Source organism: Desmodus rotundus, chromosome 6, assembly GCF_022682495.2.
Source record: "Desmodus rotundus isolate HL8 chromosome 6, HLdesRot8A.1, whole genome shotgun sequence".
NCBI classification, from domain to species: Eukaryota; Metazoa; Chordata; class Mammalia; order Chiroptera; family Phyllostomidae; genus Desmodus; species Desmodus rotundus.
The window spans coordinates 139,770,539-139,785,275 of NC_071392.1; the positions used below are offsets into that span (position 1 = coordinate 139,770,539).

General features: G+C 55.8%; 1 protein-coding gene across 3 annotated transcripts in view; it reads right to left on the minus strand.

The window, feature by feature from the left end:
* Positions 1-14,737, minus strand: part of PDGFRB (platelet derived growth factor receptor beta) — a 36,319-nt gene that overhangs the window by 5,789 nt on the left and 15,793 nt on the right. For all 3 annotated transcript variants that reach the window (XM_045185120.3, XM_071221810.1, XM_024576904.4), the window contains 17 exons: positions 14,388-14,433; positions 12,953-13,276; positions 12,178-12,444; positions 11,339-11,466; positions 11,056-11,224; positions 10,307-10,499; positions 9,510-9,625; positions 8,057-8,180; positions 7,462-7,673; positions 6,524-6,618; positions 5,463-5,595; positions 4,841-4,945; positions 4,384-4,494; positions 2,910-3,069; positions 1,711-1,871; positions 1,019-1,137; positions 624-746 (listed from right to left, as the gene is read on the minus strand). In XM_045185120.3, coding sequence (XP_045041055.2) covers positions 624-746; positions 1,019-1,137; positions 1,711-1,871; positions 2,910-3,069; positions 4,384-4,494; positions 4,841-4,945; positions 5,463-5,595; positions 6,524-6,618; positions 7,462-7,673; positions 8,057-8,180; positions 9,510-9,625; positions 10,307-10,499; positions 11,056-11,224; positions 11,339-11,466; positions 12,178-12,444; positions 12,953-13,276; positions 14,388-14,427 — 2,580 coding nt within the window. In that variant the 5' untranslated portion in view covers positions 14,428-14,433. The remainder of the gene's footprint in view (positions 1-623; positions 747-1,018; positions 1,138-1,710; positions 1,872-2,909; positions 3,070-4,383; positions 4,495-4,840; positions 4,946-5,462; positions 5,596-6,523; positions 6,619-7,461; positions 7,674-8,056; positions 8,181-9,509; positions 9,626-10,306; positions 10,500-11,055; positions 11,225-11,338; positions 11,467-12,177; positions 12,445-12,952; positions 13,277-14,387; positions 14,434-14,737) is intronic.

Consider the following 14,737-nt stretch of genomic DNA (forward strand, 5'->3'; position numbering starts at 1 on the left):
AGGGAATCAGGAGGCTGAGTTTCTTTTCCCACAAGCTGGGGTCATGGTAACCCCAGGGTCTGAGGATCCTCCTAGAACAGGCTTCCCTTCCTGACCCCAGCAGAGGCCCCTTACTGAGTTAGCAGAGGGGTGGGAGCCAGGGACATGCCGAGGTGCCACCCAGCTCTGATCCTCGCTACCTTCGATCTCTGTGGCCTAGCGTCCCTCCAACTCTGGGGTTCCCTCTCCCAGTGTGGACAGTGGGGATGTGAATGGGAGGCAGCATGGTCATATTTTAACCAGACACTGCCTGCCACCTGTTCATCTGTCTTACCTGTCAGCTTGGCTCTTCCTCTGCCAGCTGCCACCATTTGAGACAACACATTTGGCCTGCTTCCCGTCCAAACTCCCAGGGACCCCTTATAGCTGCTCCCTTGCCCCCTGTCATTACCAGCAAATCTGAGCCCCCGTTCACCCCATGCACAGCTCATGGCCCCCTTCCCGTCCCTGCACACATGGCCAGGTAGGCAGGGCTGGTCACTGCTGGGCAGGTCGAACCATAGGAGCACTGTTCTTATCTCCCGTAAGTCCAAGTCCACTGACCAGGAGGGTCAGAGGTGCTCGGGGTCAGGGAAAGTACTCACGCTGCCTTTGGAGATGTAGTTAGAGTCCCGCATGATGTCACGAGCAAGGCCAAAGTCACAGATCTTGACCAGCTTGCCCTCACAGATGAGCACATTCCTGGCTGCCAGGTCTCGGTGGACACACTGGGGGTGGGGTGGGGGGTGAGGGGAGCTGAGGCCTTGGGGGCAATAGTGGGGAAGACCCTCCGTGTCAAGTGCTTTGGAAAAAATGCATCACTGTTCCGGTGTGAGGGGCCACACAGGTGAGAGGGGGTCACATGGTGTGAGGGAATTCACTGTCCTCACCCACCAGAGGGGACAGAGGTAGCATGTGGAGCTGTGTACTTGGAGGACTCTGGCTTGCTGGGTGACCCACAACCCCATGACCTCAATCTGCCCACAGTGACCACACGTACATTCTTGGAGGCCAGGAACTCCATGCCGTTGGCCACCTGGTAGCTGAAGCCCACAAGATCCATGTAGCTAAGCACTGGGGACTCGTTGATCAAAGTCTCTCGACAGGTCCTTTCGGGAGCTAGAGGAGGACAGAAGGTCACCCACCACCTTGCGTTTCCCGTGGCCCTCAGGACTCCTGCCCTTTGGCTCCCAGAGGCTAACTGTTCAAGACAGGGGCCACCGGTCCTCTAAGTCTCTCCCACAAGGAAAACAATTTCTGAATACTGCCTTAACCCTCCTACTTTGTCAGATACTTCACTGTCCAGAAAAACTTCCAGCATTTGCCCCAGGCCATCTTTGCTCAGCTTGGCCTGCCTGCTTTTCAGGGGCGCTACATTAGCCTGAGGCCTTCTCTGAGCGGACAACTCTTCCTCCAGGGCCCAGGAGGCCAGGCACTCCCCCACCTAACTTCCCCTCCATGAGGGCTGTGTGCATGTCTCGACCCAGAAACTGGGGGTCATATCAGGGCTTCACCACACAGCAAATTTGGATGGGCAGCTACCCTCAGTTTCTGCATCTACGAAACGGGCACAAGGCCGCCTCCCCGCACCACCCCGGGGCTGTTGTCTGGCTGGGTGTATGACAAGCTTTGAAAAGAATGCATCACTGCATAAGTAGGAGGGCCATTCAGGTGAGAGGACACGGCACCCACCGGAGGGAACGTAGTTATCGTAAGGAGACATGTAGTTGGAGGACTCGAGGTCTGCATACTTGATGTCTCCTTTCATGTCCAACATGGGCACGTAGTCCACCGACTCATCCTTGTTCATGTCCATGTAGCCGCCGTCACTATCCCCAGGCAGGGACATGTGGCTGAGGGTGAGAAGAGTGTCACAGGAGGAGTGGTCACAGGCTTTCCCTTCTTTTCCCCCTCCTGCCCCTCTCTCTGCTCACCCCCCCTGGGCCTGCAAGACCCTGTCACTCAGGTATTTCTTCTCTGCCTCACTGATTCATCTTCCTCCACTGGGTGACTGTCAGGTGAGTGACCTCGTGGAGAGCCCTTTCAGCCAATCTGTGGGGCCCTGAGCCGGGTCCTGGGGCGGCCAAGATAACATAAGACCCAGTGTGTGTCCTCAGAGAGCTCAGGTCAAGGGGTAGCTGCTCCATCCCAGGCAGCATGTGGAAAAAGGTGCCTTTCGGTGGCCTCTGCAGCACCATCCAGCCACAGGGCCCCGTGAGTGCCCAGCCCCCGCCCAGAGCAGGCAGGGAGTTGCCCTCGTGCCTGCCTGCAGCACCAGCTCCCCGGGGAGCTGCGGGGCTGCATCCCCGTGCCTCTCTAGGGAGAAAAGAGACTGGAAGAAAATGGAGCAAAATGTTGGGGAAGACAGGGATGAGTTTTACTGGCTTTTAGTGCTTTTCTGAAGTTACTCTTCTCTCTGCAATAAATACATACTGCTTTTGTAATCAGCAAAAGAACCAAGATGTTATTTTTGGAAAAGAAGAAGGGGATCTGTTGACCTCAGGGTACCACAGAGGCTGCTGTGCAGAGGGCGTGGGAACTACAGTAAGGAGTGGAGCATAGATTCAGGCTTGGGACAGGAGAGTCCCAAGGGCTCCCTATGGAACTCCAGACAAAGGGATCAAGAGAGGGACCAAGGAATCACACCGGCAGAGTGCTTAGCACAGGGCCTGCCACACTGCAGATAGCCAGTAGGTGGCAGCCAATCCCACCATTATCATCCACGTTACTGTCTTTCCTTGTAGGGTGGCCAAGCCCCTGGTCCTGAACTAACTTGCAAAACAGAGCCACTCTACCCTCCCTGGCCTCAGCTCCTGGACTGGACAAAGAGGGGGCAAGCAGCCGCCCCTTGGGGTTCCCTAAAGATTCAGATCCCCCCTCCCTCCAGGTACCTGGGCAGGGGCACCACGACGGGCAGGGCATTGCTGTAGAGCTCGGAGCTGGGCCGGCGGTGCTTGTCGGAGTAGTGCTGCAGGAAGGTGTGCTTGTTGCGGTGCAGGTAGTCCACCAGGTCGCCGTAGCGGCAGTACTCGGTGATGATGTAGATGGGCCCTGCAGAGGGACAAGCTCAGGGACAGCCCCTGGGAGGCCTCGGGCTTCCCACCAGGGCCATGAAGCTAACGATGGGCTTGCACACAGGAGAGGCAGCTTGTCAGAATGGTGAAGAGGCTTTGGCTCCAGGCAAACCTGGGTTCTTTGCCTGCCTGTGTGACCATGAGCAAGGTACCCAGTTTCCCTGAGCCTTACTTTCCCGATCTGTTAAATGGGGCTAATAATACCCACCACAAAGGGCTGCCACGGGTGTTCACGGTGTAATGCCTTTGCCAGCTCCGCTCAGTGCCTGGCACGTAACGAGCACACAGTGCTAGCTGTTGTTGTCAGGTTTTCAAACTAAAGCTTATTTCAGAGCCCAGTATATAAAGTAAACAGTGGCAATTATTTATTTTTAGGTTGTGGTTTAAATTCAAATTCAACACATTAACTTAAAGTAAATCAGTGGGAACTTGACGATGTTAATGAAAACAAAAATTGTGAAATGGGACGATTGTTGAGAATGTAAACAGGGCTGTGTGCGTGATGCACTTCTGTATTCTGCTTTGGTTACATAATACTGAGGAAAATCCCAAATCTCACAATGGCAGCTGTAAATGGCAATAACGGGGTTTTTTTGGTTTTTTGTTTTTTGTTTTTTTTCAGACTTACAGCCTAACTTGCGACCAGAGCTTCAAATAAATGCGCTCAGTCAGAAAGACTTTACTCTCTGAGCTGAATAAAGGCCGCTCCTGGTTAGCAGGCTGATGGTCTCCAGTAGTGGGGACATAACTCATCTCAGTGTCGCATAAGCTGTCATTTATTACAGCTGTTAGGATGTATTGTATTAAGAAAAAAACAGAGGCAGGCAACAGTATGGTGATTGCCAGGGGGAAGGGGGCAGGGGAGGTGGAAGAAGGCGGAGAGAGCGGTAAATGGAGATAGAAGGAGACTGGACTCTCGGTGGTGAGCACACAATGCAGTGTGCAAATGATGTGTTGCAGAGTCGTACAATTGAAGCCTGTTTGGTTTCATTAACCAGTGTCACCCCAATAGATTCAATTCAAAAATGTATTGTGAACATTTTAAATGTCAGAAGATGCCTTGGTTTGGGAATCACTGGCACTGGTGACCTGGCAACCCTTTGGCCTTGGCCCTGCTGTGACCCTGTGAGTTTCTAAATCCCACACCCATCTGGCTCTGCACAGTGAGGGTGTTGAACAGGGTGGGTGCAGACACTCCAGCTGGGGTGTCTCGCTATCCCTGGACTGAGGAGAGGGGCCCAGCTCTGGCCACCGGCATTTCCCAGAATCCTCTGGGCAAGTAGGTCTGTACCTCCTTTGGTGCAGGCTCCCAGCAGATTGACCACGTTCAGGTGGGGACCAAGGTGACTCATGATCTTCAGCTCTGACATGAGGGCTTGCTTCTCACTGCTTCGGGCTGTGGCTGAGGGAGGGAGGGCCTCAGGCCTAGCCCCATCACAGAGGCCCTGCAGAGGCCGCACTGGAGCCTCTTCTGACTCTGTCCCAGTTTGTGGCCAAAGGTGGTGAGGACCCACATGCAAGGGGAGGGGAGAGAGGATGGGAGGAAGGAGGTGGGGAGAGGGAGGAGGCTGCCAGAGGAGAGGGCGGGGTGACAGAGCCACTTTCCCAAAGCAGATGAGGAGAGGGCCTGCTGCAGAGTGGCCACAGTCCTTGTGCCCAGTGAATCCAAGCCAGGCCCGGCCTGCTCTGGGAGTGCCCAGGTGTGTGGGGAGGGGCGGGGAGGGTTTGGGGGTGCTCCCAGGACTCACATTTCAGCATCTTGACAGCCACTTTCATCGTGGCCTGAGAATGGCTCAGGCCATGAGCAGTGGCCTCCACCACCTGCCCAAAGGCCCCAGAGCCAAGGGTACGTCCTGGGGTAGAGATGGTCCCTCAGCTCCTGGTCCACCAGGAATCTGCCTCCCACCCTCTCTGGGGTCAGCGTACATATCCCTCCACCCTCACCCTGGACTTAAGGTGTTTCCTCCAATGAGACTCCTAAAGTCACGGCCCTCCCTAGTGTCTCACCTAAGTGCTGTCTGCTTTCTGAACCACCTTAGTCCCTGGAAGCCTTGCTCCCTCCCCAGAGGGGAGCACAGCTCTTCTGCACCCCTCGGCTTCCCAGCCAGACTAAGCATAGGCTTGGCACTAAGCCTGTCCTCAGTTAAGATGTCCTTTCTCGTCACAAAGGGGTCCCATCTCACAGAGTAATGGGATCATAGGACCTCAATAGATGGTTCTTGGGGGGTCATCTTGTCTCCACACTACAGAGAAGGCAAGACACGGGCCCTAAGTCTCACAGCTGGTCATGGCAAAGCTGGGACCAGACCTCAAATAACGCTCCCACTGCCTGAAGCCCACACACCGCCTCGTTAGGTCGCCCCAACTGACCAAGCACAAGCTGGTCCCTCGGCAGCTCCCAGGTGGAGTCGTAGGGCAGCTGCATAGGGTCCACATAGATGTACTCATGGCCATCGGAGCTCACAGACTCAATCACCTTCCATCGGATCTCATAGCGGGGCTTCTGTGGGGCCAAGACCAGGGATGGGTCACTAGGGGGGTCTTGAGGCCCACTAGGTCCAGTCCCTTATGGAACAGATGGGCAGGAGACCCAGAGTCCCAGACAGGGGCAGGGGCATAGGTGAAGTCACACAGCAAGTTCCCGATAGAGCCAAGGCCTTCGTGGGTTCAGTAGGTACAGATGCCAGGGGGCCCCAGTCAGGGAGCGGCCGAGGAGTAGCTGACCGCCGAGGGCCCAGCTCATGAGAACCTCCTCCCCAGCTTCTCCTAGAGCCTCGGCTGCTCCTTAGATGGGAATAGAGGAACACACCGCCCCAGAAAGTGACACAAGGCAAGGCACTCTGCTGGATGTGGTCAGCCCCTCTGCATGCTGGGTCAGTCATGGCCGGAATCTTGGGAATCTCAGAAAGATGTGACCATAGGATGGTAAAACCATGGGGTGCTGGAATCACTGCATTGGAAGCTTAAAGAGATAGACTATGGGGTACTGCAATCCTAATTCAGGAATCTTAAAATGTCAGAAGCATAGAATTGGGAAATCTCAGGGCAGAACATGGAAACTACAGATGAACAGGATTAGAATGCAGTGTAATAGGGTCTGAGAATCTCTGTGGGTAAGAGGTGGAAGAATCCTGGGGCCCACGGAGTCTCCCAGGAAGGTCCCATACCCTGTGTCGGGGAAGGGCAGCAATGATGTCGGGGCAGCACCCAGACAGGGAACAGTGCAGATAGGGTACCCTGATGTCCTGGACCAGGCTTCTAGGGATGGAGGCAGCTCAGACTTCCAGCATCACTCTACATCATTTTACACCTGAGCTCCGAGCTGGGCCCCAGACATAGCCAGATCCTCCAGGATTCAAGGACAGTGGGAGGTCCATACAAAACAATGATGGGCTAACATGTGGGTCTGTGTCCATTAGGGTGGGACTTACCTTCTGCCAGAGCATGATGAGGATGATGAGGGAGACAATCGTGAGGACCACCAAGGCCAAGATGGCTGAGATCACCACCACCTTGAAGGGCAGGGCTGGAGGCAGAGACAAGAGCTGGCCGTGAGCCATCGGGGCACTTGGCCACTGTCTTCCCCTCCCACCTTGGCACCACCAAACCCTGTCTGCCCACCCTGCCTGGAACAGAATCCCCCTCCCACTCCCCTCCACAGCCTACAATGTCAGACCCTCAGCCTCTCCCTCTGGGCCACACGTTCAGCCTCTTCCATAAATACTCCATACCCTTCAGTAACTACCTGCCCCCTCCCCCCGCCAGATCACTGTTGGCCTCCCTATCCCTTCAGTTCTTACAGGACTCAGAGTGGCCTGTCTGCCATAGCTCCAGACCAGATGCAAGCTCCTGGTGGCCAGGCTGTGGCTCACCTCTCCTCTCCATGTTTATAGGCATGCACCATGCCAGTTTGCACACATGCATAGGAATTGTACATACATCATTTGCACACTTGTCTGGGGATTATGCACCCACATGTACATGCATAGACTTACACTTGTGGGTTTACACATGTATCTGAGGATTGTGCACTCGTTATTACATGGCCTAAAAATCTACATTTTCAGGGTTTACACCATGTCCAAGGATTGGGCATGCTCGTGTACATGGCTTAGGACATATACACACTGGACATACACAGGCATGAGATAGTGCTTATACACATATACTTGTGGATGTGCACGTGTGCCAACATTGTGTTGTTGAGTAAGTGTGGGGGGCCATACTCTGGCAGGTCTCACAAGGCTCCTGGGTGCTCAGGGACATGCTGACTCCGGCCTGCTGTGGGCACACAGGCACTGCCACAAGTATGACAGGCTCACGGTGGGGAGGTGGGGTCACTGGGGGCCACTAAGGCTTGATGACTCACACTGTGGCACAAGAATGACCTCCTTCATGTCAAGGCTCAGCAGGTTGCGCAGCGTGCAGCGCACCGACAGTGGCTGATCCACGCCGCGCAGGCGCAGCGTGCTCACCACCTCGAACTCCTGCTCCTCCGCCCAGTACGTCACGTTTGTCTCCAGCTGGCTCTCCTCCTCGGAACTGTTCCCCAGCAGCGTGGGCGGAAGCTCGCGCGGACACCTGCGCAGTGAGCCAGCCAGGTCAGCTTCTAGTCTCTGTCCTCTGGAGGCAGGGAAACTGAGGCCGGAAAGCCGACTACTTCCCACCGCCTGGTCCTGAGCTGGTTCTCCTGCAGTCCCCAAACTAACCAGCAGGGGGAGCGCCTACCCCACAACGGAAAAGCCTGATTGGCAAAATCCATTCCCTCGGTTTGACCCTCAGAGTGAAGGCGAGGAAAAGGGGCAATTTAGGTCATGCAGGGCGTCTCTGCGAGGCCACATCTTCTAGGATGCGACTCTAGCCTGGAACACTGTGCCTAGAGGAAGGGGCTGGACTAGATAACCTTCAATGGGTCCTTCCAGCCAGCTGTGGGTACACTGGGCGACTGAGACAGGTGGTCTCACCTTTTGAGGTCACGGCAAGTAGACCAGGTGAGGTGCGGCTGAGGCATGCCCCGGCCGCGACAGCGGACTGTCTGCTCCCCATCGGCAGGATGGCTCTCTCTCAGCTCCAGCACACGGACAGGCACTGCAAGGAGAAGGCATGGGGCCAGGAGGAGAGAAGGTCAGAATAGACAGTGAGTGAGGAAGACCCTCGTGGAGGGAGGGCGTGGCCTAGAGTCTTCCCTGGACGGGGGAAGGGAGCTGCAGACTGCAGGTGAACATTAAATGCCAGGAATCACCGTGTGAAAACTGACGGATTCCCCTTCTGGGTATTTCAAAGGGAAAGCCTCAGCAGGGTGCTGGTCTGTTTTTAACACCTTTCTGAGGCTTGCTAATCTTCCCTTCTAACAAAGCCAGAGCGGCCTCGGGATCACGCCCTGGGAAGGCAAGAAAGAACATGGAGCTGGAATTTAACAGCGTTGTTCTGTTGTCTTGGAGTTTATTTTAGTGGGTGCTTTATATTTATGACACGTAACAGTGATTTTCCATCTACGACGGAGAGGTTAAATTCTCTTTCAAACTAAATTTTTAGAAAGTCTACTGACAAAACATTAAGTCACTGTCATGATGTTCTGCCCCAAACCCTGCAGTGACTGCACTGCAGCCGCAGCAAAAGCCAAAGTCCACACAGGAGCCCACGAGGACCTCCAGGATCTGCCCCCCCCCCCAGCCAGCCCCTAACTGCCATGTCCCGGCTCTGACCTCATCCCCCCCCCCCCCCACTCCATCGCACTGTTCCAGCCACTCGGTCCTTTCTGCCATCACTCCCACCTCACACTGCCTGGGATGCCCATTTCCCAAATAGCCACTTGACTAATGACCTCACCTTCCTCAAGTCCTCCTGAAACCCATCCCCGCTATTTAAAAGTGCAGCCCTCACTGTCCCTGCCCCCAGAACTCCCAATCCTCCCCCACCCCACTCCAAAGCTTTTTCTTTCTCTTTCAAGACACTTGTTACCTTCTAACCTCCTACATATTTGGCTGGGGACTTTACCGCTACTGTTGAGCATTTGTCTTCCAGCGCTAGGATTTAGGCTGCACTGAGGAAGGCAGGGCCTCAAGGACCTTGAGCAGCCTGGTGCGCTGTGGCTGTTCAGTAAACATCCGTTTGATTAGTAGTGTTGTTCAAGTGGTGTGTGACAAGGAAAAACCATGGCTTTGGCACAGGAATGACTGAGTTTTGGGAAACACTAGTCTAGCCCAATGGCCAACTTGTATGGCTGGGGAAACTGAGGCCCAGAAACAGGGTATGCATAGAGCAGGGGGTCAGTGTGGAAGCTAGGACTACAACCCAGTCTCCTGAGTCCCGGGCTCCCTCTCCGATTCCTCCTGTGGCTGGGTGGACAGTGTAGGAAGGGAGAGGAAGTGGGAGTGGGAGGTGAGGGGAAGGAAAGCAGGGTGGAGGGCTCCTCACCGTTGATTTGCAGCTGGAAGGAGACCAGGAGCTCATCGTCCTCATTGGAGGCCAGCATGGTGTAGAAACCAGCCTCAGCCACCTTCACCCGCACCAGTGTCAGTTCTGACACGTACCTGGGGGCAGGCCAGGCCAGGAGACCCAGCTGTCAGAGCTGAAAGAACTCTCACAGCCCTCCCCACCCTCCTTGTACAGACAGGGAAAACAAGGCCCAGAGAGGGGAAGGGGCTTGCCAAGGTCACAGAGTCAGTAGTGGAGCCAGAACTCACCCGTAGGTTTAGTCTCCTGAATCCCCAACCATAGGCAGCTCCACTGAGCCAAGAGGCCGGTTAGGAGGGACAACAGGGGTGGGGTGAAGGGACGGCACCATTTCCCCTCTCCCCCAAATCTCTTCTCCTTCAGAAAGGCCTGACACTCCTTTATCCTAACATAGGGCACCTCCAGCTACCACCCATGCACAGGTGGCAGTGGGCTGCCTGGCACCCTCTTTCCCAATCATCCTGCTTTTCCGCTGCCTCCTGATGGCTCCAGCCATCACAAGGACAATTAAACATCCTGGTGTTTATCTGACCCGCGCCTGGTTTCCCCACTAGACAGGAAGCTCTAGGAGGCATGGGACTGCTTGCTCTGTTCTCTGCAGCATCCCCGGGCCTGGCACAGCCCCTGAAAGAGCCCCTGGCACATAGTAAGCTCTCAGGAAAGATGGGCCTAGTTTTTGTCAAGCAGCTGAAGGCTGTGGGCTGCTTGGTGGCTGCGGACCACAACTTCAAGAATGGAGTGGGCAGGCGGCTGCTCACCAAGTCTCGGACACATTGCGCGTGGACAGGACAATCTCGCCGGCGTTGGAGTCGCCCAGAGTGTGGTTGTCCTTGAACCACTTGACCATAGGCGGTGGGTAGGCCTCGAAGGCCACCTTCAGCGTCTGGCTCCGGTGCAGTTCCGCGGACTGTACAGCGTCCAGCTCCCTCAGCAAGCGCACATAGCCACTCTCTGCAAGGGGTGACTGTCAGGGGCGGGGCTATGTCTGGCCATAAATGGGACAGTGCCTCGTGGGGCGGGGCTTCTGGAGGCAAGGAGTTACCTTTGAGAACTACCCAATCTGGGGCTGAAGCTGGGGCTGGGGCTGGGGCTGGGGCTGGGGCTGGGGCTGGGGCTGGGCCGAATTTGGAGCTGATATGGTTTGCAGGCTAGCTTTGAGATTGAGGGTGGAATTGTAGTTCTCTCTGGGCATGTTCTGGCCCAGGATTATGGCCGAGATGGGTTGCAGCTTGGTTGACTTTGGGGTTGGGGCTGCCTGAGCCTGGAATGACGGCTAGGATCAGACATTGGATTGGGGCCTAGGCTCTGGCTCGGAGGAAACTCTAGATGGGGTTAAGGTTGGATTTGGAGTTGGCCCTGCGTTTTGGTTTGGGTTTCTCCTGGAAATGCAGCCCTGGTTGGCAGTGAGGCCAGAGCTGGACGGACATGTGGCTGACGGTACCACAGGGCTGTGACAGGGTGTGGATCCAGCTCAGAGTGAGGGTTGGGCTGAGCCCAAGGCACGCACCGACCACGGTAACATTGATGGCTTTTTCATCCTGGTGGTCGTACACACTCTCTGATACATTGCAGATGTAGGTCCCTGAGTCGCCCAGCTCAGCACTGGGGATGTGCAGGGTGGAGCGGATGTAGAAGGGGGTATCAAAGTCGGTCACCGGCTCCACTTGCCGCCCACTCTGTAGGGACAGGTGGGGCATGTCCCCAAATCAGGAAGCATCCGGGAAGTCAGGCTTCCAGGCAAGATATCCATCCCTGCCTGGCCCTTACGCCAACCCCTGTCCCAGCATTACCTCCTCACGGGGGTACATCCACTCAAAGTTGACCACCTCGTTCCCAGTCACCACGCACGTGATGGTGATGTTCTCGCCCTGGCGAACCACAGTCTGCACTGCACTCATGGAGACATTGATGGACGACGCTGGTGGAGAGAGACTGGCTTAGGTCTGAGGAAGTCGCCACCAGCTACCAGCACTTCAGGCTGGGGATGGGGTCAGGGTGCAGAGAGGGAAGGGATGACTGGTGTGGAAGAGTCATTTATTCAACAAATATTCATTAAATATCTACTCTATGCCAAGTACTATTCTAGGCACTGGGGCTTGAGCAGTAAACACAGAAGACAGAATTTCTGTCCACATGGACCAGCCCTTCAACAAGGGATAATAGTTTGGAAACCAAAGTACTCTCCACGCACTTAAGTACAGGGGAACCGTCTTGAACATAACCGTATACCAGATACCCCCCACCTTCTGGTTCATGTGATCTTTACAGTAATCCCATGAGGTAGGGAGTCAGTATTCCCATTTTACAGCAGAAGAAGAAGCAGGCCGAGAGAGACTGTGTGCCTTGTGCAAAGTCACTGAGGCAGGGAGTGGCAGAGCTGAGATCCAAAGCCTGTGCCTTTGCCCACCACTACATACAGCCCAGCTCTGCTCTTGACCTCGGGCAAATTCCATCCTCTTTCTGAGCCTTAGTTTCCTCATCTGTAAAATGAAGAAACGTGACCTGCCTTCCAAGGCTGTAATGAGAATCCGGTGAGAGATGGAGCTGCACACTTGGTGAGCTGGAAAGGTCTATACCTCTGAACGGTCACACTTGCCTCTGCTGAGCATCAGGCCAAAAGGGGGCTCACCCTGGAGGCTGTAGATGTAGTAGGGTTCGGAATCCACCTCCCTGTCCCCGATGGTGGTTTTGCAGACATAGGACTTGTCCTCAAAGGTCCCAGAGAAGCCATGTTGGTGGTCGTAGGGGAAAGGCAGTGGGTCATCCACCTTCTTCTCATGCAGTGTCACCACCAGTTGTGGGTCTGTCACTCGGCATGGAATTGTGATCTCAGTTTCTTTAGTGAGGAAGATGAATAATTCCTCGGAGGGGACAGGGAGGAAGCCCATGGTGGGATCTGCCAGGGGTGGGGGGAAAAAATGAGGGTTGGGGGAGCTGGGTTTCCAGCACTCCTCTGAATTGCTGTGTGGCCTTGAGCAGGCCTCTCCCCCTTTCTGGACTTCAGCCCTCCCATTACAGAGTAAGTATGCTCTCAGGGGGTCCCCTCTAGTGTTTACATTCGATATGGACAGCGCTGGGGTGGGAAAGCCACAAGTTGAAAGGCAGCTGGCACCTGGAGCTTGGAGAATGGGGAAGATGGGGTGTAGAGGCCAAGAGGGAGCATATTGGAACCAGCTGAGGAAGCAGAGTTCTTGGGAGCCAGGAATGGGGTGGGCTGGCGGGGAGCAGGTAGATGTTCACCCCAAGGGATGGGAGGGAACGTACTCCTGGACTGAGCCAGGCTGGGTTCCTTGGTTCGTCTAAGCTGGCTGTGTTTTACCCTGTCACTAAAGCACTCCCTAAGCGCCCCAGATGCCCACCAGTGAGAAGAGGGGTAAGGGAGTGAGCACAAGCCAGGGCCTCACCTGGCACAAAGATGTAGAGCCGTTTTTGCTCATCGGCCTCCAGCTCGTGAGAGTCATTATAGGTACACATGTATTCCCCCGTGTCTATCCCAGTGACATTGGTCAGCGTTAGGACGCTGGAGAAATTGCCATCCGGGGTCATGGCCATCTCTTGTGGGGGCCTCTTGGACATTCGTTTCCACACCACTGGATCTGGACCCGAGCAGGTCAGAACCAAGGTGCTGGAGACATTGAGGATGAGCTCGGGCCCCGGAGGTGTGATGACCAGACCTGGGGGTGTCTGTGGTCCCAGCAACAGCAGCAGGGGCAGCAGCAGCACCTGGCCTGCAGGAGAGAAGGCATCAGATGTCAGTCAGAGCGCGGGAACCTCCATACCTGTCCCTAGAGCTGGCCCTGGGGGATGACAGCCCTCGAAAAACACACCCCCCTAATCCAGACTCAGTGCCCAGCCCCCAGGTCCTGCTGGCACTGCACCTTTAGACCCCAGCCTCAGAGCCCTTCAGCAGGCTGTGCGCGGGCCGTGGGCATGTTCTCTCTCACAAAGGCATCAGGAAATCCTCGGGAAGCAATTCTCAGCCTCCAGTTCCTGCATTATTTCCCAGGTCACCTTCTGAGCCTCGTCCCTACAGCGCCCCAGCTGCCCAGGTTCTGCCCAAAGGCCAGACAGAGGTGGCCCTGTTTGGGGAGGGTGGGGCAAGGTGGTTCAGAGTGGGGCAGACAGGGGCAGGAGAGATGCTGAGGTCCCTGGGGACTCAAAGGGACTGGGGTTGGGGGATTGTCAAGTGATTGGTTCCACCTCCCCTGCTGATATCCCCTGGGGAAGGATTCTGTAAGCGCCCCCCCCCCCCCGTCCTCCCAGATTGGTCAGTGCTCAGCCAAGCCAATCAGCCATCCTCAGGTAAACTGTTGCCTGGTCACCACTTGCCAATGACTACTGATTGCCTGGTCAGCTGCCCTGGACAGCAGAGTGCATGTACCAGGCAAGAGTGAAGAAGGGTATGCTGAGAGAAGCCCAGCTAGGACTTGGGGGTTCACAGCCAATGAGGGGTCTAGGCAGGGGTGGGGAGTCCCAGACCAGAAGCAGACTAGCCAGCCTAATACCAGCGAGTGCTGAGAAGAGACAGGAGGCTGGAGTGACTCCTAATGAGTGGGGTGGGGACAACTGGCGAGGGAGCATGGGGTGTGGAAGTCCAACAGAGGTTATGAGCTGATGGTTCTGGGAAAGCAGGGAATGCGCTGAGGTTTGTGAGCTGACGGGTGGGCAGTGGAAGGGGGCCTTCACTGAGCCCCACTGGGAAAGCAGGACATTGAGGCTCGAGAGCAGAGCAGTGCCTCTGGATTCTCAGGCCCTGGTGCAGCTCACACCACCCCTGCCAGCTGCAGGGTCCTGCACAGTGGCTCCCCAGAGCCCTTCCCACGTGCCCAGCCCACCTACCTTTGAGGACAGGAGCTGGCATGGCACTCAGAAGCAGCATGGTGTCCTGCGGAGTTACATAGGAGACCGTCAGTGCCCAGGGCGGGCAGAGGCAATGCCAGGACCCATCTTTGCACCTGGGTCCTGCAGAGTGAGCCCGGCCTGGGCCACCCAGCTTTTGTGTCCATGGGGCTGAAGTCAAAGGCTACCCGTGTCCCATAGCCAAGAGCGCCCTAGTACCCACAGGTCCCCTCCCGCTGCACTAGGCTCAGCCTCAAGGAGCCTGGGACCTTCTTTGGCTCTGCCTCTCAGGTGACCCTGGCTGAGCCCCCACTGCTCTCTGGGTCTTAGTTTCTCAGTATGTATAGCAA